This window comes from Mauremys mutica, chromosome 16, assembly GCF_020497125.1.
Source record: "Mauremys mutica isolate MM-2020 ecotype Southern chromosome 16, ASM2049712v1, whole genome shotgun sequence".
Lineage (NCBI taxonomy): Eukaryota > Metazoa > Chordata > Testudines > Geoemydidae > Mauremys > Mauremys mutica.
The window spans coordinates 5,681,884-5,704,004 of NC_059087.1; the positions used below are offsets into that span (position 1 = coordinate 5,681,884).

Below are 22,121 nucleotides of genomic sequence, written 5' to 3' on the forward strand. Positions count from 1 at the left end.
CTTCAGTTTTTTTTTTTTTTGCTCAAAACTAAACTAAAGCTGAACGTTAAAAGATGGTAGACTGAGGTTTTTCTGAAGTTAGCTTTGTTTTTCAGACTTTATCCAAGGCATAGTTCCTGAAATTAGTATCAAAATTGGTAGTACATGTTGAGTATCTGTATGAAACCATTACCTTCTGCATGCACTTTAATTTAGGTTAACAGTTTTAGAATATAACAATCCCTAGACTCAACCAAAATATAAGATTAATTTTCCCATAGTCTGGCAGGTTAAACACAGGTATGTTTATTATGAAAGGGCAAATAGTACAAGAAGATATTTCACAGATGACAGGATAGGAGAGAAAAATCTTTACCTTGATTCAGAGTAATTCAGATTATCAAAAAAGTCATACACAAACTATAGCTACTCTGAATGTAACACAGTATCTTCCTAATCTCTGCTACTAGGTTAGAAGGCCAAATTTTGCTCATGCATGTCAGTGGAGAGTACTCTCAAAATCAAGCAAATAGATTTATTCCTCACAAAAAATATGTAGCAAGCCAATTATAAGCAATTAATTGGCAGTCTCTAGTAGCGGTATTTTCATAAAGCACTCAAATGATTTCAAAAGAGCACATTAGATTCTTTGGACAAATGCAAACAAGGTTACTCATATGTGCAACACTAGTGCACAGAGAATTATGTTTGGTATAAAAAAAGTTAAAGCTAAGTGAAGTTTCAGACAAGCAGAGAACAAAATTGCCTCAGGCACAAAAAAAAATCTTTAGAAACAGAAAAAAAGTTATATACTTTGCACTTATGGACTTCAGGTTTTGCTTGCTTTAAGAAGGGTTTCCCCACGTTCTTATCCCATTAAACTTCAATTCCATAGAAGGGTTCAGATGCATGGACCAACTAGCATGTTCCTTAAGAGTTCTTCTGTGGAACTTTTATTGTTACCTAGAAAGAATAATGTTGGTTAATTTCCTATATTTGAAGTGTTATAAGATTCACTTTGTTCCCTTCCCATTGCTCAAGTATAAATACCACAGAAATTAGAACTGGAAGAGACATTAGGTCATCGCTGTTACTGATTATTCCCTGTGGCTCACTCATCCTCTATACTCTAGTTTTAAGTGCACCATGTGGTGGGTTTTTAACCACAATTTTACAGTTCAACAGAGCTCACTTTTCTGGACTTTCAGTTTAGTAGTTTCCTTTCTTCTAGTATCACACATGCGAAGGCCTGGATTCAATCTTGATTTGGATGGAAGAGTGGCACTTAAATAGTCAGCACTGCTTGGAGGTCTTCCATTCCAGTAACAAACTACACTCCAACTATTAAGGGGCTGATTTATAAGTGCACTACTGATATTCAAGCTTCTAAGCAGCACACGTTCTTCAGAAATGCAGGCTTAATTCCTTTCCCAAATGAGTTCATTATTAGCCCACTCATTCTTTACAATCAAATGCACTTAAAACGGGGGGATTCTAAGAGGTTTCTTGAAGATAGTGTTCATGGGGCAATAAACTGGAAGTTAGAATAGAACCCAGGATGCCTCAGTTCTACCATTGCCTCACTGTGAGATTTTGAGCAAGTCATGCATCCTCATTTTACAGGTGAGGAAACCTGATACAGAGGTTAGCTGTCCCACCTCACATAGGTATGTGAAGTTTATTTACCATTTGTAAAGTACTCTGGCATTCTCTAATGAAACATGCTAAGCAAGTGCCACAAGTTTTGTTATTTTAGAAGCATAAAATTCAGAGCTACAAGAATTAAAGTGTAAAGTGATAAATAAGAAGAGGACGGTTTGTGACACTGAATACTGAGGGCCAGCTTCCTTCTTCTGGCAGTCTTATGTCAAAAGGTACAAAGCCCATACCTCTAGTGTTTTCCCCTGGCGCGCACACATTGATACTCACAGTTTTCACTTCTGTGTATGCCTGCAGGCCATATTCCCCCAACTCTCGCCCATTCCCAGATGCTTTGTACCCACCAAACGGCGCCTGAGCTCCAAACACATCATAACAGTTTATCCTGGAATGGAAATCAAACCTTAGAAGCAGTTTGTTGCTCCAGAGCATCTACAGTACCAAAGACTTTCCATGAAAGTCTCCATGATTGAGAGATGAACATTTCCTCAGATTCAGTTACAGCAAGTAGTCCACATCTACAAGGATTCTCTCCCACACACCACCCTTTTGGCCAAGCAGATCCAGAGGAGGCACAATTCAGCATCCATCGGAGAGTCAAGCAGGAAGGATGTGTGTGTGGGGGGGTGGAAATAAGGTACAACGATCACTCCTCTGCTGGTTGAGCACTAACCTCATCCCTACTGACCCAGGGAGTAAGACAGAGTCAGGAATCCAATTCAGGTCTCCCACCTGTCAGCACACCAAGCATTGAGGCTGCCCCTATCTGGCCAACTTTAAGTACCGACTACCTGCTTACTCCATGCCCTTTCTAGAAGGGAAAGTGAGATGCTGGTGTTCCAGAATTTTCACTTGATTCCAGTTTGTTTCTACAGTACAGTTCAAGTTGTTTTTGACCTATATACTAAAAGCCCTGACTAGACACAGCTCTCTTTTTGTATTGTGCTGCAGCAGCCAAGACAGCACAAACCTCTCTGCTGACCTAACAGCTTCTAAATTCACAGGGCTGGGAGTTGGCAAGGTCCCCCCCCTTGTATCTTCTGACCTAATGCTGGAGCCTGTTCTTCCATCCCACCCACCAAGCCTCTGTTTACTCTTCAAGGCTCATCTGTTTGCACAGATTTTGCCAGAGGAAGGTTGGAGATTTTTGACATTTGGTTTGGTTTTAGTTTTGTACCTGCACTGAGGGTGTGTAATAAAACACAGTTTATACATTTAATGAAGGAGGTAGCTTGAATGAGAAAGCCACAGCTTTTAAAAACTCAGGAAGGATTGGGCAACAGAGATCCTGTGTGTAGACTCTTACCAGACAGTTCCAGCTCGCAATGCCTGGGACACGTAGTTTGCTTTGTCAATATCTTTTGTGAAGACTGCTGCTGCCAGACCATACTTGGAATTATTTGCTCTCTCAATGACTTCCTCAATGGTTTTGAATTTCAAGATCTGCATAACTGGCCCAAATATCTGTGAAATCAAAACAAAGCATATTAAAAAAAAATCCACCATGGTCTAGCCCTGAGGTGGGCAAACTACAGCCCACGGGCCACATTCTGCCCACGGGACCATCGTGCGTGGCCCCCGAGCTCCTGGCCCGGGAGGCTGGCCCCCGAGCTCCTCCCCTGCTGTCCCCCCTCCCCCACAGCCTCAATTCGCTTGCTCTGCCGCCAGTGCAATGCTCTGGGTGGTGGGGCTGCGAGCTCCTGGGGCAGGGCAGCGCAGATGCAGAGCCAGGCCTGGCCTGGTGCTCTGAGCTGCATGGTGGCGGCAGCGTGGCCCAGCTCCAGCTGGGTGGCAGATACCTGGTAGCTCCAGGCAGCACAGTAAGGGGGCAGGGAGTGGGGGGGCCGTCAGGAATGAGAGGAGGGGTTGGCTGGGGCAAGGGTCCCGGGGACGCCATAAGGGAACAGGAGGGGCAGATAGGAGGTGGGGGCTAGACACTTGGCAGAAAGTTAGAGAAAAGAGACATTTACAAATCAGTTGTTCTGACCTCCTCTGTAGCAATGGTCATGTTGTCCTGCACATCTCCAAAGATAGTCGGCTGGATGAAATAGCCCCTGTCTGCAGCAGGATTGCCACCACAGAGCAGTTTGGCTCCTTCCTGCTTCCCAGTGCTGATGTAGCCAAGGATCTTCTTAAACTGCTCTTCATCTACCTAAGATCAAAAAGAATAGCAATAGGTCAGTTTGATCCTTATGGAGAGAGAAAAGGATTCCACCACATTGTGGTCTATATACACCAGTTCTTTACATGGAGTTAGGAAGGTGTTAATAGAACAACAATGCTGCATTCAGACAGATTCCTAAGCCAGTCTGCAAGGGCAGAAATTGCTGAATCTAAGTTTCAGAGGGAGTATTTTGAGGTCAAAGTGATTATCTAAGCCAGTTCATTCATCCCCATTTATTTAGATAACAGGCAAAGGTTAACGCAAGTTAGGCATATGAGTGCCAAGTACCTTCTAGCCTACTGGTTCATGGATACAGTCCCAGGTTTCAATGCACAATCAAGTAGCATCTCAAGAGAAGGAAAACTGAAGCTTCATGTTCTCACCTGAGGTCCCTGTTCAGTTTGAGAGTCAAACGGGTTTCCAACCACCCTGGACTTGGCTCTCTCAATGCTTCTCTCTACGAACTCATGATATACATCCTCTTGGACATACGTCCGGGATCCAGCACAGCAGCACTGGCCTTGGTTGAAGAATAGGGCAAAGTGGGCTTGCTCAACAGCCCAGTCCACTAGGAAAGAGAGGGCAAAAACTCAGTAGATGGCATGAGGAAGGTTCTCCCCTAAGTCAACAGCAGGAATGTCAGGGTTATGAACTCCTGTCCAATCAGTCACTTCATATGGAAGGTTCTACTGCTCCTATAGCAAGGGTATAAATGTGGATCTACATGCTGAACAACTCTTTATTTAGATCAAATTCTACCCAAACTGCAGTGTCCATTAAAATTAACAAATCTGAAAAGTTGTTTCAGATCCAGCGAAATTTCCTTCCCCGACCACCACTTACAGAGTGTGCCAGTTTCTTGGCTCAAGTGAGAGGTGCACGCACACACACAAATCCACATGGAAGAGAAATAGGAGAGAGAACTATTATTTAAGCTTAGTACCAATGTGGACACAAGAACAAATGGGTATAAACTGGACACTAGGAAGTTTAGACTTGAAATTAGACAAAGGTTTCTAACCATTAGAGGAGTGAAGTTCTGGAACAGCCTTCCAAGGGGAGTAGTGGGGGCAAAAGACATATCTGGCTTTAAGACTAAGCTTGATAAGTTTATGGAAGGGATGGTATGATGGGATAGCCTAATTTTGGCAATTAATTTTGGCAATTGATCTTTGATTATCAGCAAGTAAGTATGCCCAGTGGTCTGTGATGGGATGTTAGATGGGATGGGATCTGAGTTACTGCAGAGAATTCTTTCCTGGGTGCTGGCGGGTGAGTCTTGTCCACATGCTCAGGGTTTAACTGATTACTATATTTGGGGTCGGGAAGGAATTTTCCTCCGGGGCAGATTGGCAGAGGCTTTGGAGGTTTTTCGCCTTCCTCTGCAGCGTGAGGCATGGGTCACTTGCTGGAGGATCTCTGCAGCTTGAGGTCTTCAAACCACAATTTGAAGACTTCAATAACTCAGACATAGGTTAGGGGTTTGTTATAGAAATGGATGGGTAAGATTCTGTGGTCTGCTTTGTGCAGGAGGTCAGACTAGATGATCATAATGGTCCCTTCTGACCTTAAAGTCTATGAGTCTAACTAAGAAAAAATGCAAGAGGTTAGAAAGAGGCAGGCACAGCAGTGAAGCAAAACCTAATGGAGGAAAGAATGGGAGGAAACACTACTAAATACAGAAGATAATGAAATAGAGCCCAAAAGAATGAGTAAAAGATGTGAGAGGTCTGCAGGAAAACAACAAAGAAGTGTAATTTGTGGGTAAATTAGTTCCCCCATCCCCACCCATGCCCTCTATTGTTTTGTGAGGAAATGCTGATACACCATTTTGGCTGCCTCACTGTGTGTAAGATACTCCTCCCAAGATGCACCGTGTACTCTGTAGGACAATAGCCAGGTGGCGCTGTCAACAGAAGTCCAGAGAGTCTCTCGGTATAGGAGCTTATGTGGGAATCACTGTGAGAACCTTCCAGCCCTTCACAAATCCTGGCTGCAAAAAGCCATTCCGAGCGCTACAATTCAAACACTGCACTGAGTCGGTGCTTACTGTCGGCATCAGACATGATGATATTTGGGCTCTTCCCGCCAAGCTCCAGCGTCACTCTCTTCAGGTTACTCTCTGCTGCAGCCTTCTGGATCAGATGCCCAACCTGTATCGGAAGGAGCGGAATCAAGATTAGGAAATAAACACCTCTCAGCTAGTGCTTCCCAAATGGTTAGTGGATGGAAGGTTCCATGTGGGTTGTGGAGGCCCTGGGAGGTGGGAGTTAGAGAGCAAGCCTGCTCCTCACTCACCCCACAGCAGCAACCCTGTCACGATGGAGGGGGTGGCCGGGCCAAATCTGAGTGAATGGCACTTCAACCTGTGCACCACAACGCCCAGAGCGAGGAGCTTGGCCCAGCCCCACGGGGTTAAGTGCGGGGCCAGCTCACTCTCCAAATCACCTGCCTCAGGGCCTTCCCTCCGGCCTGGGATTAGGGTTGTGGTGCCAGGACAGAAGGTACTGCTGTGGGAGATCGGAGCCTCCTTGGTGGGGCAAGGAGGCGGCAGTGGCGAAGGATGTTGGCCTATGATTCCCAATAAAATTTGGACCCTGGGAGGAATCACAAAAAAAAAAATACAGTTGGTGGGTCACCTTACTAAACAGTTTATGAACCACTGTACTAAGCAACTCTTATAGCTGCCCTGTGTTACTCTGATGCTCTTGGGCATTGCAGTGAAGGGTCTGATTTTGTCCTAATGCTTTTCAAGCAGCTAGTGCAAGGACATACACTACGTAGAAAAGGAAGCCATGTTGTTGTACTCCACTCTGATTTCATTCAGGAAGTCTAGGCGGTAACAAAAATCAGCAGTAATGACAGACATCAGAACCTCTGACCAAGCAGAGCTGGACACAGATGTACAGCTTGTGCGGATTTGATTTTAAGAGAGACATACAGAATTTAAAATCTGTGTGTTGTGCATCTCCCAGCATCCTAGATATTTCAGCACCTGCTAGAGCTTATTGCGTCACCTGGCTGGGTTACCGGTGTCAGGTATCTGTCAGCGGTTTCCTTATAATCTCTTCATTGTCTGCATTTTAGCTGAATCATTGAAGTCTGCACAGAGATTAAACTTCACCTACAGAAAAGCAGCCCAAAGGCATTCCAAAAAAACCCATCTCAACAGCATAAGGCTTAGTTTGGTTACAAATCAGTTCTGGTGCTTAAAGACAGATGCATTTAAAAAAAAAAAAGGCAAAACAGTTTTTTAGTGTTTGATACAGAACATAAATTTTACACAGACCACCAGGCCACCTACACGAGACTGTTGACGGGGATGCAGACACGCCGTGTCTTACCTCAGTGGAGCCAGTGAAGGCCACTTTATCTACTTCCATGTGGGACGCAATGGCAGCCCCCGCAGTGGACCCATAGCCGGGAACAATATTAACCACCCCTGGTGGGAAGCCAGCCTGTAAATTCACCAGCCAAAGAAAACTGATGTTAATTATGCCCTTTACAAATCAAGAGGATCCACAGCCCTATCAGTCACACCAACCTCCAATACCCTGCCCCGCAAAAAACAGAGCTCCTTTCCACTTCACTCTCATCCTCCAGGCTGCAGCCTTTTACGGACTTTGCTAGACCACAGACACCTGCCTCCAGTAGCTTAAAGCCAGATTGCCAGCTTGGGTGACCCCTGACTAATTTAAAGGGACAGCATTCATTTAAGTTCGTTTTAGTTAGTTAGCCCACTGAAGTTCATTAAAAACTCCATCCCCATCCTAAAGCAGCATCTCCTGTATCTGCCGGAGAGAAGGGCAGGAACAGGAATGACATCTGGTTAGTCTAGGTGATGGGATATGTTTAAAAAACAAAACAAAACAAAACATGTCTTTCCTCTTCGGCCATGGCAACTTTTTCCTCTGGCTGTTCCTCCACCACCACAGCCCCCGCCTCATATAGGTTCCTGTAGCCCACTCTTTGTGTTGCTATGTGGTCACAGCACATTGCACAACCACAGCGGGAAGTATAAGTGGGAGGTTGAGTCAGAACCAGCTTCTTCTCTCACCTCTTTGATCAGACTGGCCACATAAAGAGCTGTCAGGGGTGTTTGCTCAGCCACTTTCATCACAACCACATTCCCAGTGGCCAAGGCAGGCCCGATTTTCCATGCCTGCATCAGGAGTGGGAAATTCCACTGCAAGACACAAGGAAACCTTCTTGACTACATTTGAAAACACGGACTCGCCATTTGAATTAATTAGAGAGATGAATAAGGGCCTGACAGATCCCCAGCTTCTGTAGCTGGCTCATCTCCACTGAAGTCACTTTCACCAGCTGTGGATCCAACCCTGTATTTGTCTCCCTTTCCATCCCTGCCTTACTAACACCCTGGATTATAAATGTGTGGTTCCTTTCGCTATCCCTGCCCTTGGTTCATGCGCTGGTAAGATGGAACTGCAAACGTTTAAATTTTGATACAAAAAAATTTAAAGCCTTTTCATTGACACTTAAAACAACTTCCTAAAAACTTACTTAAATGATTCAACGTTATGGGCCTGACCTCTGGCCTTGTCTCTTAGAAGTTTTTATTCATTTCATTACTGATTTAACGTAATCACACACCCCACCACAGGATCCATCACAAATGGATGAGTTTAGTCTCAACACCCCCGTGAGGCAGAAGAGCATTATTCCCATGTTACAGATGTGGAACGGAGCCACAGAGATTAAGCAAGTTGTTCCAGGTCACACTGTCTGTAGCAGAGCTAAGAACCAAAGCCAAAATGCCACATCCCAGTCAAGTGCAGAAACCTCAAGGCCGTCCTTCCTGGGATACACTAGACATGGATGCTGCATTAACTGCAAGTACCTGCACGGCTCATCTGATGGGGGACAGGAAGTAAAAGATTTTATTCATTTCCCACAGCTAGAGTTGACTGAACAGGAGAACTGTTCACTCACTTCTGGAGTCTATCAAATAGTTAGGAACAAAAACAGAAGAGACTAGTAGACAGAGTGAAGAGCTGGTTCTCTGCCTCTCAAGATGCTGCTATTTTTAAATGAGTGACGTATTTTGGGGGATGTCTATTTACAAAAGTTACGTCTAACTTGAAAGTTTTAATCTTAACTCTTGGAAACCAGGCCTCTTCTAATTGCCCACGAGTTGCTTTGAAACACTGATAGTGGAGTGTCTGCAAGAGCTTGCTTATGAAAAAGTTCATGCTAAACTCGCTAACAGATTAAGATTCCAGAATTAAAGGTTTACATCCAATTCCTGCTCATTAGGAGACACACAAGCACAGTTCATCACAACCAATGCATCACAACCATGTCTGATCTCTAACAAGGTAATATTTACACACTATTTTATGTCCACAGCAATTCATAGAAATATTCATAGATACAAATGAAGTTGCATCAGATCTGGGCTATAAGTGTAAATGAGGTACTTGCAGTAAAGAGGGTTAGAATTCTGTCATTCACAGCTGGATGCACAGAGTCGGATTGACAATTACATCAAGTCTGCTTCATCACTGCCAGAACAATGCAAAGGGCTGCTAAGCGTTATTTCCCTCAGTATTAAAGGGAAATCATGCCTAGCAGAGGCCAGAAACTTGCATCTTAATGTTACTCTCTATGCCAAGGTGCATTTCTGTAGGCTCATGATACATTTTACTTACCGGGATGATCTGTCCACAGATCCCTACTGGCTCATGTCTTGTGTAACTGAAGAAGTCTCCATCTAAGGGAATGGTTTTTCCATGACATTTGTCAGCCCAGCCAGCGTAGTACCTGACAATCACATTGTTTTAGTCATTGGTTTAGGACAACAAGTCTCCCACTTAGGAATAAGAGTGAACTTTTTTTTGACATCTCGGGCAGGGATTCAGACTCTGATCCTGCGGCAATAAGAGGGAACTACAGAGGCGTCGCCCCACATGACCTACTATAACCTTGCCTGAGACACGAGGTGACGCATGACGCACATGTGGGTCAACATGTGGAGTCAAAAAATCTCCTGGCTCCAGCACGTGGCGCGCATGATGGGGGACAGGAATACATATACGGACCATGACTCAAAGAAGAATGTTTCTCAAACACTGATTTTAAAAGGGACCTGACTGGAAAGCCACAACATTGCTAAGAGGCTCAGGTCACCTGAAATCACTTTTTTTTAAATATACAGTGCATTAGGGTTGAGTGAGAGCTCCTTCAAAGCAGTCTAAGCTCAGTACTCATTGCAAGCTTCAAAGGGTACAGGCCTTTTTTAGCTCCCAGGGTGGCAGGCCCACCTATGTGACTAAACCCACGAGTCCAGCATGATTTTTTTTGATAGGCAAGTAAAATAACACTTGCATTCCTTGGTTCCTTATCACTTGGCAGAGCAGGTTGTGTGTTTCTCGGCTAATGATTTCATGAGCATCTGGCAAGGCTACTTTTAGTAACATGCATTCCACTGAGCTATGCCACTGAGCTAAGTTCAGCTCAAAACTGGACAAGCCCCAAGGACAGGATTCTGCCAGTGTCAAATACTCATCACAGGAAGCCTCCATCCAGCCTCTAGCCAGCACCTGATCACTGGCACGTCTTCAGACACCAGACTCATAGGTTGGTATTTTCCTTGCTTTATAGACAACAAGTTGAATACAAACAGCAGAAACAGATTGTTTGGGTCCAGCCAGGACTCGCAGCAGCCCATTACCCTTTACGATGGGTTTAACAAGTTCAGAGGTCTCAGATTTGCCAATAGCATCTTTCAGGGTTGGTATGTGGCTTTAGGAAGGCAGGATTTGGAGATGTGCATTCCAGGGCCATACTGAGGAAGCAACTGACTGCACTAACCTGGCTGAACTGATTAAAAGTGAGAGTCACTGGCTCGGGGTGCATTTCGCCCTGCCTCAGGCCAACAGGACGGGACACAGGATGCCATCAGGTCAGATCAAGTCTAACCAGCTAGCATGCTCAAATTACCGCAGCACCCAGACAGGAATTCCCACCAATCTCCAGCTACCACAGATCAGCTGAATGCCAGACTTCATGGCACTTCACATTGGACTTGCTCTCGTCGTTGCATGAAGAAAACAAACTCCTACCTGATGCACTTGGTTACCATGTCCAGATCCACTAAGTAGGATATGGAGTATGGTTTGCCATTATCCAGAGTTTCCAGCTCCTACAAAGAGAGTTACAAACTCATATTTGGATAGTCCCAGCCCTGACTCCCAGCCACAGCCCAAGGTGAGCCTGACTCTGGGTTTGCTCTTTGGACAGGTTCCTCATTTAGCTCTTCCTACCTAGCCCCAAATGCCCAACACTGTGAAGACTCCCCCCACCTCCTTCCTTGCATAGGCTAGAAGGGACTGATCCAAGGTCCTCTTCTCCCCTCTCCTAGGGCAGAGTATACTGGCCCCAGAGCTATTCCAAACTCCAGGCTAAAGACCTGAGCTTGGATCACCCCATGCTGCAGCACACGGAGCTTTCAGACCGTCAGACACCCCAAAGGACAGTCAGTTATTCCTTTCCCCACTAACGAGACAGAGCAGTGTAGTCGTGATCACTGTCATCGTGCCTGTGAGCGGTAGGGGGAAGCAATGGGGCTGCAGGCCCTTGGCTGGGCTAGATGGGTTTGTCTCAGCGTGTATCATACTAACAGTAGTGTGCCGTGAGGCTTCAGCCTGTGAGACTCTTAGGGTGAACGTCTGCTCTCAGTGAAACCAGGCTAGCTCCCTCGTCTCTGACAGTGCAAGATTCAGAGCCGTGCAAGAGCAGGACTGGCCGATAGGCTGCAAGGCCCTTCTAGCAGAGGTCACGCCTGCTGCATGCTCAGAGCACTCAGTCCAGGTGGAGAAAGAGCCTCCGGCGGCCGCCAGTTCAGAGGGTTCCAAGCCTGAGCCATAGCCGCTGCAGACAGGAGCAAGCAGTCGGGTCCTTCCTTTGCTCTGACTGCAGGAATGGGTTACCGGACACGAGGAATGGCTTGTTTACCCTTCGTACCCCACAGAGCTGCCATTAGTGCATGAGCTACAACTGCCAGCTCCTCCCACCCGACCTGGCAGCTCCCTTTTACACATGCAGCCAAGCGCACAGGCGAGCTCCCTCCCCCGAGACGGCCATATCCACCTCTGGCGACACTGCCAGAATCCCTCCCCTCCCCAGCTGAACCAGACCAGCAGTGCCCAGCAGACAGCTTTATTAGACTGTGCCACCCTGGGGAGGACAGACAGAACATCCAGGGAGTGCGATACGCACGGCCAGGTAAGCCCGATCTCTCTCAATCAGGTCGGCGAGGCGGTACAGCAGCTTCCCCCGGTGAGAGGCATCCATCCGTCTCCAAGGCGAGCCCAGCTGGAAGGCCGCCTTGGCCGCCTGCACGGCCTTGTCCACATCCGCCTGAGGAGGAAACCAGACAGACAGGCTGAGTGGACAGTGCTCCCCTCCTCCACCGCCTATCTGAGGTTGAATGGAAGAGGCCGCACTCAGAGGGAAAAAGACTTGAGAGAGGCTGGCGAGAAGTGGCCCAGGAGAAAGACAGAGGAAGCTGAAATGCAGCCTGAACTAAGAGTCAGGGCTTTCTGGGTCCCCGGCGCATGCTCTAACTGTACATTTAGTTTCTACACTAGGTCCCTGTGCCAGGTTAGTCCCCTGTGTTTGCCTTGGGGTTAACACTGACCTGTGTCCCAGGGCGGTGGGAGGCCGCGTACTGCGTGTAGCAGCGCCGTACTCCAAGCCACGACACAGGCAGGGGGACAAAACCCTGTGTGTCTCATCACATATGTATATTAGATGGGAAAATGGGATCCTTCCTCTGCCCTAATGCAGAGAGATGCTGGGTAAGGCCTCGGTGGAAGGGCTGACGCTCAGGAGCCAGCAGCCATGCAGTCTGGCCACCTTTGCCCTCGCCGGAAGGAGAGACGGTCTCCTACGTCAATATCTTGGACTACAGGATGATAGGTCCCAGCCTGTCCTGATTTTTCCCGCTTTGACTCAGCTGAAGGGAATGGTGGAGAGGCTGCAAAAGTCCCATCCCCAGGAGCTGGATAATCCCACATCAGCACTGCCAAACACTGGTGTTACAGTGGCTAAGTCAAAGCCAATGATTTATTCATGAACTTCATGCAACTTAAAGAAACCCTCCCCCTTCAAAATACAGCTGCCAGCCACTGGCTGAGAAGGTCGCTGGATTGTGGGAGGGAACAGAACGTCCATCCAAGTGACACCACAGAGCTCCTGTTATCTCCTTGATAAGACCAGGTGGCATCTTTCATACATGGAAAACCCAGCCCTGCTGTCAGCTGATCCTCTGCAGGCTGCAGGCTGATTCCAGCCTGCGGGGTTTTTGCAGAGTCACTGTTTATGGACCCAGCTGTAGCCTGCCCAGCACTGCATGCTACATCCGGAGATAACGTTATGAAATTATATTTGAAAAGAATGGGTGTAACGGGCTGAGCAAACATCACCACATAAAGGCGACTGCCCTGGGTAAAGCCAAGCATGTTTACACTAGGCATATTTCAGTGGCAGTATCTGCTGGGTTAATATTTACTTTAGATCCTCTGGCAACAGAGGACAAGAGCAAGGGTGGTGGGGTGACTTCTGAAGTCTCTAGTTGGATTTGTTTAGGTTTAGCATGGCTGATTCAATTTAGAATCCAGCATCTCTCTATTTTATAGTGTTTATTATCTCTAGTCAGTTCCCATTTTTGGCATATGTGCCAAACTAATGAAGCTGATTACCAGGGCATGCAGAAATCCAAGTGATTTCCTCCCCCTCCTCCGACAACACCATAAATCGACCAGTTGAGAGAGGAAGGTTGGTCTTGTAGTTAAGGCACTGAATAGGGACTCAGGAGATCTGAGTTCAATCCTTGGCACTGCCTGGACTCCAAGCAACCTTGGGTGAGTCACTTCATCTGTCTGTGCCTCGATTCCCCGCTTGTAAAAATCGAGATAATTCTTCTCGTGTCTTTCTGGACTATAAGCTCTTTGGAAGCGTCTCTGTCCCCACGTGTGTATGTGGAGCACGTAGTACATGAGGGTACTACGGCAATACGAGGCGCTCGGGTCCCTTTTGTTCTGCTGATAAAACATCCATCCCTTCCATTTCACTGGGACCCCCCCAAGCCTCCGTCCTGTTTGACAGCACCGAGGTCACGTACACAGCCCTCTGGCACCCACCAAGGCTGGCTTCCGTCCTTGCCTGGGGTAGGAACATTCTTCAAAGACTGATCCCAACCCTGGGAGCTCAGCCTCGTCTTCACCACCCCGCCGCAGTTCTAATCCAGGCTCCGATGCTGACTCATTGGTGGCCTTGAGTTACTTCACCTTGCTGCCTCAGTCTCCCAAGGTTCAAAATGTGGGGAAACAGGCACCTTTCTGGGGTAGGGCAGGGAATAGCAAAGTCCCATATAACAGCTAAGTATCCTCACTGCCTGTTTGACTTCCTACCTTTGATTAGGAGCAGAGCAAAGCTAGGTAGGAAAGCAACACTGACACTTCTTTCTATACAGTACATGTAGCAGTTTCCCATAACATGGAGTTCAGGCACATGCAGGATAAAGGATAGAGAGCAAACAGTTTCTGGACAGGGGTAATAAAGAGCCATGTACATGATCTCTTTTTATGCCATGATTTTGTAAGTCAACACCTATCAGTCTCTGAGATCTTATAAGGACAGCGTTTACCTTGTCTCCCTCAGCAACCTGGCAGATAACTTCCCCCGTTGCTGGGTTGACAGAAGGGAAGGTTTTCTTGCTGACTGCATCATGCCATTCATTGTTTATGAAAATCTGTAATTCAAAGAAGAGAGACGTAAGTATTCAGGCCCAAGAGTCTTCTAATCTGGAAGCTCTATTGTTTGGTGCTGGGTTTAAGAGGAAGCTGGAAGCACAGCTCTGCACCTTAAGCAGTTCAAATTAAATGTGTGTGCCTCTGCACATAATTTTTAACATGCAAAACACTAGAGAGTCATAGAAAAGCTATTTCCCACTGGGGCTTTTAAAAAGAAAACCCCTCAGACATGTGCCACGTGCAAAGGGTTTCTGAGGAGCAGTCATTAAGCCGTACACAGCTAATCTCACAGCATTTTGGATCAGGCAAAATTGCACGGGAAGGGAGGAATCCACAGTCAAGCGTTGAGTCAGGACAGCATCAAACCCCCTCATTCTAGGGAGATAAACTGACCAGTGCATGATCCACAACAGACACAGCTCCAGCCGCTGGGACCCCATAACAACAGACTCCCCTGTGCTAGACTCTGCCATGGTAGGGTAGCCAGTTGTGCAACTGTCCCATTTTGCAGACATCCCAGCCCACACATATGCCCTTGGGAGTGTGGCAGAGAACCCCTCCAGGCCCCTGGATACCAGAACAATGAGTGTGGTATTGGTACTAGATCAATGGACAGAGCTCACCCAGCCACCTCTGCCAGAGACCCCAGGGCATGCTTAGCCATTCCTCCCGCCGAGACAAGCTAGCAAGCAGAGGGAACAGCACCCACCGGAAAGACCTTCTGCTTATTGAAAAAAGGCATCTTCCTTCCCTTCCCCTAGTTCTAAATATTTTGTGAAACTAGAGTAAACAGGAGCAGAGTGGGGCAGGCGACAAACAGAGCAAGACACAAGACACCAGGAAAGACAACAAAATACACCCTTAGTGACCTTGTTGTGCTTGTGTGCCTTCCAGTCCTCCAATTCTATGCCCAGCCTGGGGCTCCACGATATACACAAGGCAGCGCCTTAGGTTGTGCGAGTCCTCCCCCCATCCTGGCCACTGTGACATTCAGACCAACACCTCCAGTCCAAAACGCAGCTACCAAGTTTTGCAACAGCTCCCTATTCAACGGCATGATCTTCCTCTTGCCCTGCGGACTGTATAGGAACAGGGCCCTAGCCCTTTCCATAGGGAGTGCACCCTCAGTCTCCTGCTTACTTTCCTCAGTGTTTCAGATACCGCCAGCCTTCTGCCAGAGCTGCAGGGTTTACACGTAGCTTGCACATTGCGTACAGGGAGTAGACACAGATACTTGGATCTCACTTGCCTATGTGGGTTCTTCCTATTATGTATGTTGTGTAACAAGCAAGAGACAACTCCTTCCCCCTCCTGTTTGCCACACTCACTCGTTCTATCTTGTCTCAAATTAGACTAAGCTCCAGAGGGCAAGAACTGCGTCTACTCTGCTCACCAGGGTGGATAAAAATCAAATTAAAAAAAAACTGGATTTTTTTTATTTAAATCGGATTTTTTTGATAAAATGCTTTTTGAGGAAAAAACCTGTCTAAAGATAGTTTTAATTACGATACATTACAGCTCAAAGATATCTCATCATGGAATAGGGATTAAAAATTCTAATTCTATAGTAGGAGACAGTATATTCCTGTCATGTTTAAGAAAAGTTTTTTGTAAATGAGTTCCAATAGTTCATGGATTAGGGACCCAATTTTATGGGGTTCCAGGGGCTTTTGTATAGATTATTTAGGTTAATCTTTCTATCTACTCAGTGGGACTCAGTGCTCAGTCTAGAAGATACCATCAGAGATGCTTAGTTTTGCAGTTCTCAAACTGTGGATTTGTGTCTCCAGAGGGAACATGCTTGTTAATAGCAAACATGTTTTTAAATAAATAAATAAGAGAGATGAGAAATAACAGACCTAAACTCTGTTGTCCCTCTGCAAATTTGTGTACACAGAGTCAATCCCTTACCTCTCTCTAAAAGTGCAAGTTTCAAAAAGTTCAATAGAAGATTGTTGGGGGCGGAACAGATCTGGACAAGGAGAAGAAGTCCAGAGATAAATGTTAGAAGCGAGGGACATATGCCTGTTTTGTTAAAATATTATATGTTTGCTGTTGAAGAAAAAAATTCAGATTCCATAACATTGTTGTTTTAGTTAAATAAAACAATTTAAATGTCTGTCTGGTGCTGTTCTCCTCCTGATACAGCATGGCAAGAAAATCCACTAAATATTAATGATTAACCTGTTGAACTGGAGATATTTATGAAGTCATTGGGAGGTGAACAATCTGCTTCAATTACCTTTGGTAAATGAAATAACCAAACAATCATTCACTTTCTGATATAACTAAAACTAATCTGAAAAGTTTTCAAAATAAATCACTGTTTAAAAATGTATCGTGTGTACCTTCGAAAAATGAAACCTACCTCTACCTCTGAGTTGTGAAGAATATGTATTAAGGTTATAACAACCAAGAATGCACTTTTATGTAGAAAGCCATGATTAAATCGAGTCTTCCCGACTAGTGATTTAAATCAAATCCACCCTGCTGCTCGTACAGGAGGTACAATAAACACAGGTAACACAATAGAACCTGGCTCCTTATCAGGGCTTTTTACACGTGACTGCAATACACGCTCTTGTTGAGATGAGTTCCTGTCTGCATCCTGTAAAACTTGCCCATACCAGTATTGCCCTGGCCTCTTCTTTTGTCATTCAGTGTTGTACGCATTCTAAACCAATATGCATTTCCTCACCTTTTGGGGGCGAAGCCAGACTTTAAGGCACCTGCTCCCCTACATGGTGTTAACTTCGCTTGTGCCAATCAGAAACAAACACAAACAGGTTTTGGGCCCGTCCCCTATGACACTTCTATGATGTCATAGTGGGTACTTTATGGCCTGCCTGCCAGGCAGGGAGAGGAGAAAGAAAAACGAATCCTGTGTATACCCGTGTATCCTGTGTATACCCGTAACCGAGCCTGATCACCTCGAAGCCTCTTTCTCAGCTCACGTGTTTCAAACAGAGCTTCTACGTTTGCCGGTCGTTATGCGTTGGTTTGTATTTGTAAGTATCACTTATTACTAAATGCTGCATCTTTGTTTATAAATATTGTTAATAGATATTTTAGTCATTGTGTGTTTTAAGTTTCATTAACTCTATTAGCTAATCATACGCTGCTCCCTTACCCCTTGTAATTATCCCCAATAAAACTTTTAAATTGATTAAGTGTAGTGTGTGTGTGTGTGTGTCTGCAGTTTGCATCGTGACCCACACTCTCCTTGCATCCCTTACCAATATAGTCTGTTGCCACGTGCAGCCTGGTAAATAATAGGCCTGCATTTTCTTTCACCCCTGCGAGTCCGTGGCAATCTACAGCTCTAGCCGCAGCTGTCTAGTTTGGTTAGATGCTTAATTTGAGTTTGGCAGCCGTATGCTGTTTTAAGCAAGGATACAACACTCCTCTCCAGGGCTGCCCGGGGGGGGGGGGGGGGAGCAGGCCCCGCAGGGGCCCCGCGAGCCCTGGCCCGACAGCAGTCCGGGTCTTCAGCGGCAGGGGGCCCTTCACTGCTGCCGAAGACGCGGAGGGACTGAAGGGCCCCCCGCCGCCGAAATGCCGCCGAAGACCCGGACCACCGCCGGGTGAGTACAAGCGCCGCAGCTCCCCCGCTTTGCTCCAGGCCCCCTGAATCCTCTGGGCGGCCCTGCTCCTCCCACTCCATTGCATTTCCCACACTTGCCAGTTTTCAATGTGCTTCAGAGCTGGTTCCTTGGGACTTGATCTGCAGACTCAGTGCCACTTGGGCCTTAGTTTATAAACAGTTTTTCCATACAAATCCCCCCCGATTCCTATCGGAACTAGAGAAGAAGCAGTCTTAAACACAGACTCAGTTTGCATTTAGCCAGTGAGGACGGATTCATTCAACTCCTAATGACATTATAAAGCAAACTGGCACCTGGGCGCTAGTAGGTTGCCAGCCTGAGGAATTACAGCCTTCATTTAGGAAGGTTTCAGGATGTGTTTGCTAGGGCACATCACTGAAGTCTCTCAATTCCCCCTCACTGCTCAGTTAGCAGTGGCTCCTGCTGTCCATTCACACAATCTCCTCACCACTAGAGCAAGATTTTGCTCTTCAGCTCCTGCCAAGTATTGCTAAGGACCCACTGTGCTCAGTTTCTGCCTCACCCACTCTATCTTCATGTCTTTTCTAGACACTGTTTTGCTATTCTGAGGGGAGCATTACACAAAAGCCCCACTCAGGAGCCTGGCTGCTCTGTGCTAAGCACTAGGGCCACAAACTATTCCAGACAGTCCGTGAGCTGAGGAGCCGTTAACGTGTTTTTAAAAGGACAAAAATAAGTCCGGTTTCTCTCTGCTTTGTCAGAGCGACATGGGATATACAGTTAAACCCTGTTATCTCGACGGCCTAGGGGTTTGCCAAAAGCCGTTGAGATAACCAATGATCGAGATAAACCCCTATCCACCCCCCCACCCCCTCCCTGCCCCCTTACCGCGCTGCCTGCACATGGCTGGATCCGGCAAAGCGGAGCCGGGCGGACGGACAGGCGGGCGGGGAAGCGGAGCCGGCGGGCGGGCGGCAGGCGAAGCCGGGACCAGGTATGTGGGGCGGGGACGGGCAGGGACCAGGTATGCGGGGCCGGGCGGGCGGGCGGGGACAGGCAGGGACCGGGTATGCGGGGGCGGGGAAGCGGGGACCGGCGGGGGAAGCGGAGCCGGCGGCGGGCGGGCGGCAGGAGAAGCCGGGACCAGGTATGTGGGGCGGGGACGGGCAGGGACCAGGTATGCGGGGCCGGGCGGGCGGGGGGGGACAGGCAGGGACCGGGTATGCGGGGGCGGGGAAGCGGGGACCGGCGGGCGGGGAAGCGGAGCCGGCGGGCGGGCGGCAGGAGAAGCCGGGACCAGGTATGTGGGGCGGGGACGGGCAGGGACCAGGTATGCGGGGCCAGGCGGGCGGGGCCAGGCAGGGACCGGGTATGCGGGGGCGGGCGGGGAAGCGGAGCCGGGCGGGCGGCGAAGCGGAGCCGGCGGGCGGGCGGGTACGCGGGGAACCGCGGGGCTGGGGAGCCGGGGAGCGGGCGGCTGGGGACACGGTGGGTCGGGGACGCGGGGAGCCGGGCGGCTGGGGACGCGGGAAGCGGGCGGCTGGGGAACCACGCGGCTGGAGAGCCGGGGAGCCGGCGGCTGGGGACACGGTGGGTCGGGGACGGGCTCGAGATATTAGGGTTCGGCAAATCGACATAACGGATGAGAAACTCATAAGACAAAGAGGGAGTTTGGCGGTTCCACTTGTAAACCGTCGACTTAATAGGATTGGCAAGTTAACCGAGGTCGACATAAATGGGTTCGACTGTATTTTGCATGAAATACTCAACGCTAGCATAGCTGTCACATTAACTGAGGTGAGAGATCTTTCAGAAGCCAAACAGACACCCAAAGCAAAGTCTCAGTGCAAAGACCACAGCACTTTTATCAGAGCAGTGTTGCACAATAAGCGAAAACAAGCAAATTCCCCTATAGAAGCAACTGATTCATATAAAGTTGTTACTCAAAAGCAGTGACGCAGCAGCTGTAAGAGTGTACTTATCCAGGGCCTCGTCACATTTCATTTTCCATCATTAGAACGGACTAATCAGCATTCCCTGAGATAACAGTGAAGGAAGAGTAGAAGATAGTCTAGGCAAAACAACATACCCAGGGTGCATGCTAAATCCTAGCCAATGGATCAATTTGTTTTCTCTCTATTCATTTGTACTGGTGACAGCAATTGATCTAAGTGTAGAACCCAGTGACAGTCATGACTCAGCTTGAATTTACACACACACACACACACACACACACACACACACACACTCTGGAGGACAACTTGCTTTATTGGTCAGATTCAGGAACTGACTGCATTGCTTGCGAAGGCCAATAGACTCTGAATTACTTGTATTAAGAACAGTTGGGAGGGTTCTTTTTGTTTTTTAAAAGAATATCTTGCAACGAAAGACAGCATTTGCTCTGCAGGCCTGTTCTGTTCAGCTTCCTGCTCACCACCAATACAGAAGATGGTATTATTAGGACTGTATTATATTCACCTTGTAGCATTACTCCTGTTTTTTATGGAAAAAAAAGTCAAACTTCAGCATTAATGTAGTTTAACCTAATCTCAGGTGTTAAGAAAGCAGGTAAGGAAGCTTTTAAAATGAGGCAGTGCCCGTTTGTGTGTCCAAATACTGGTGCTTTGGTAAACAACATTAATGCATGAAGAATAAGCGGTTTCAGAGGGCGGTTAGTGCACAGTTCCATGGGGCGGAGTCTTTCCAGCACCATGCAAAGATTGATTATTTTGGAGTTTGTCTCCGCTACAGGAGGCAGGTTTCAGTTTGCTCTGCACTTGGTATTGGCACAACCCTTTGTAGAGGACAGGTTACAGAGACAAGCAAAGTATGATGTAACCCTCCACTTGCAGCACTTAGGGACTTGCAAATTGGTTCCACCCTCCGCACACCACGATGCAGGTGGCAAATGCCAGGCCAGTAGCATGGCATTGTTTTTACTTTAAAAACAACCCCCACAATAAAGCAGCAGCGACAGCAGGCTCATTGCAGCGCAGGACACAACGCAGCGAGTCCGTTGCTTGCAGAGCGGACAGACAGCCGGACTGTGAAGCGGATCTGAGGATTCTGTTTATTAGCGGGTTGGTCATATAGTCACTCAATTTACTAGCAACCTTGGAGTACACCATGTACTGGGGCAGGAGAGGATTCTGCAGGGACAACTTTCTTAGCTGTGGGTGCCTGACAGGGCTGGAGAGGCCGAGGCCGCCTGACCAAGGCCATGAACCCTGGACCCTCAGATTAAATGTCTGATGCGCTACCAGGGGAGCTGGGTGAAGCTGGTTTGCCATCAGGCCCCAGGCAACAAGCGCCTCTGAGGCCGTGTGGGCTCCTTCGGGGGCTGTGCTCTGAGCAGGAGCCCGCGCTGCCCGCGCCCAGCGGGGCCCCGGCTAGAGAGAGGCCCCCGGGGGCGGATGGGGCAGCGGGGGCTGGTGCCAGGTCTCCCTGCGGGAGACGGGGGCTGTCCCCGGGGGAGGACATGCCACTGCCCCGGCTCAGGCGGGGGTTCCCGGCGGGGCCCAGCGGCTCGGCCAGCCCCCAGCCCGACCGCCGGCGGCGCAGCTCAGATCCCGCCCCCGGGGTCCCGGGGCCGAGAGCTGGAGGGAGGGTCGGGGGCAGCCCCGCTCCCCCCGTGGGCGGCAGGGAAGCCGGGCTCGGCGGCGCCCGCGGGCCGGGCTCGAACCCCCAGCCCGCCCGGCCGCCCCCTACCTTGTTGTAGGCGATCTCCGGGCGGGGGTTGGGGGCGGGGATCGCGGGCGCCGCGGCCGAGAAGGGGCAGCGGAGCTGGGCCGGAGCCGCGCGGCCCCACAGGCGGGAGCCCAGCGCGGCCGCTCGCAGCATCCTGGCGCGGGGGAGACGCGGGGCCCTGGGCAGAGCCGCGGATGCAGCCACCGGGGGGGGGGGCGGGGCCGAGCCCCTCCCAGCGGCCCGGGGGAGGGTCCGGGCCCCGGAGCACGTGTGCGCGGGGAGCGGGCT

General features: G+C 48.5%; 1 protein-coding gene across 1 annotated transcript; it reads right to left on the bottom strand.

The window, feature by feature from the left end:
• Nucleotides 1–262: 262 nt before the first annotated feature.
• ALDH2 (aldehyde dehydrogenase 2 family member) lies at nt 263–22,031 on the bottom strand. The gene is made up of 13 exons (XM_044989908.1): nt 21,855–22,031; nt 14,475–14,579; nt 12,044–12,184; nt 10,888–10,967; nt 9,475–9,586; nt 7,860–7,988; nt 7,147–7,260; nt 5,853–5,955; nt 4,186–4,370; nt 3,626–3,790; nt 2,945–3,102; nt 1,909–2,023; nt 263–942 (listed from the first exon to the last, which is right to left on the bottom strand). The coding sequence occupies exons 1-13, from the start codon at nt 21,984–21,986 to the stop codon at nt 910–912; spliced, it is 1,572 nt and encodes a 523-aa protein (XP_044845843.1). The 5' UTR covers nt 21,987–22,031; the 3' UTR covers nt 263–909.
• Nucleotides 22,032–22,121: the final 90 nt, after the last annotated feature.

What these genes read in the sequence shown, in the direction of transcription:
- ALDH2 (XM_044989908.1), bottom strand. Translation starts at nt 21,986, where the DNA reads ATGCTGCGAGCGGCCGCGCTGGGCTCCCGCCTGTGGGGCCGCGCGGCT. An exon ending in TCTGTGGACAGATCATCCCG is followed by an intron (nt 7,989 to 9,474) that starts GTAAGTAAAATG and finishes TGTGTCTTGCAG; the next exon opens with TGGAATTTCCCACTCCTGAT. An exon ending in CATCATGTCTGATGCCGACA is followed by an intron (nt 4,371 to 5,852) that starts GTAAGCACCGAC and finishes TCTCTTTCCTAG; the next exon opens with TGGACTGGGCTGTTGAGCAA.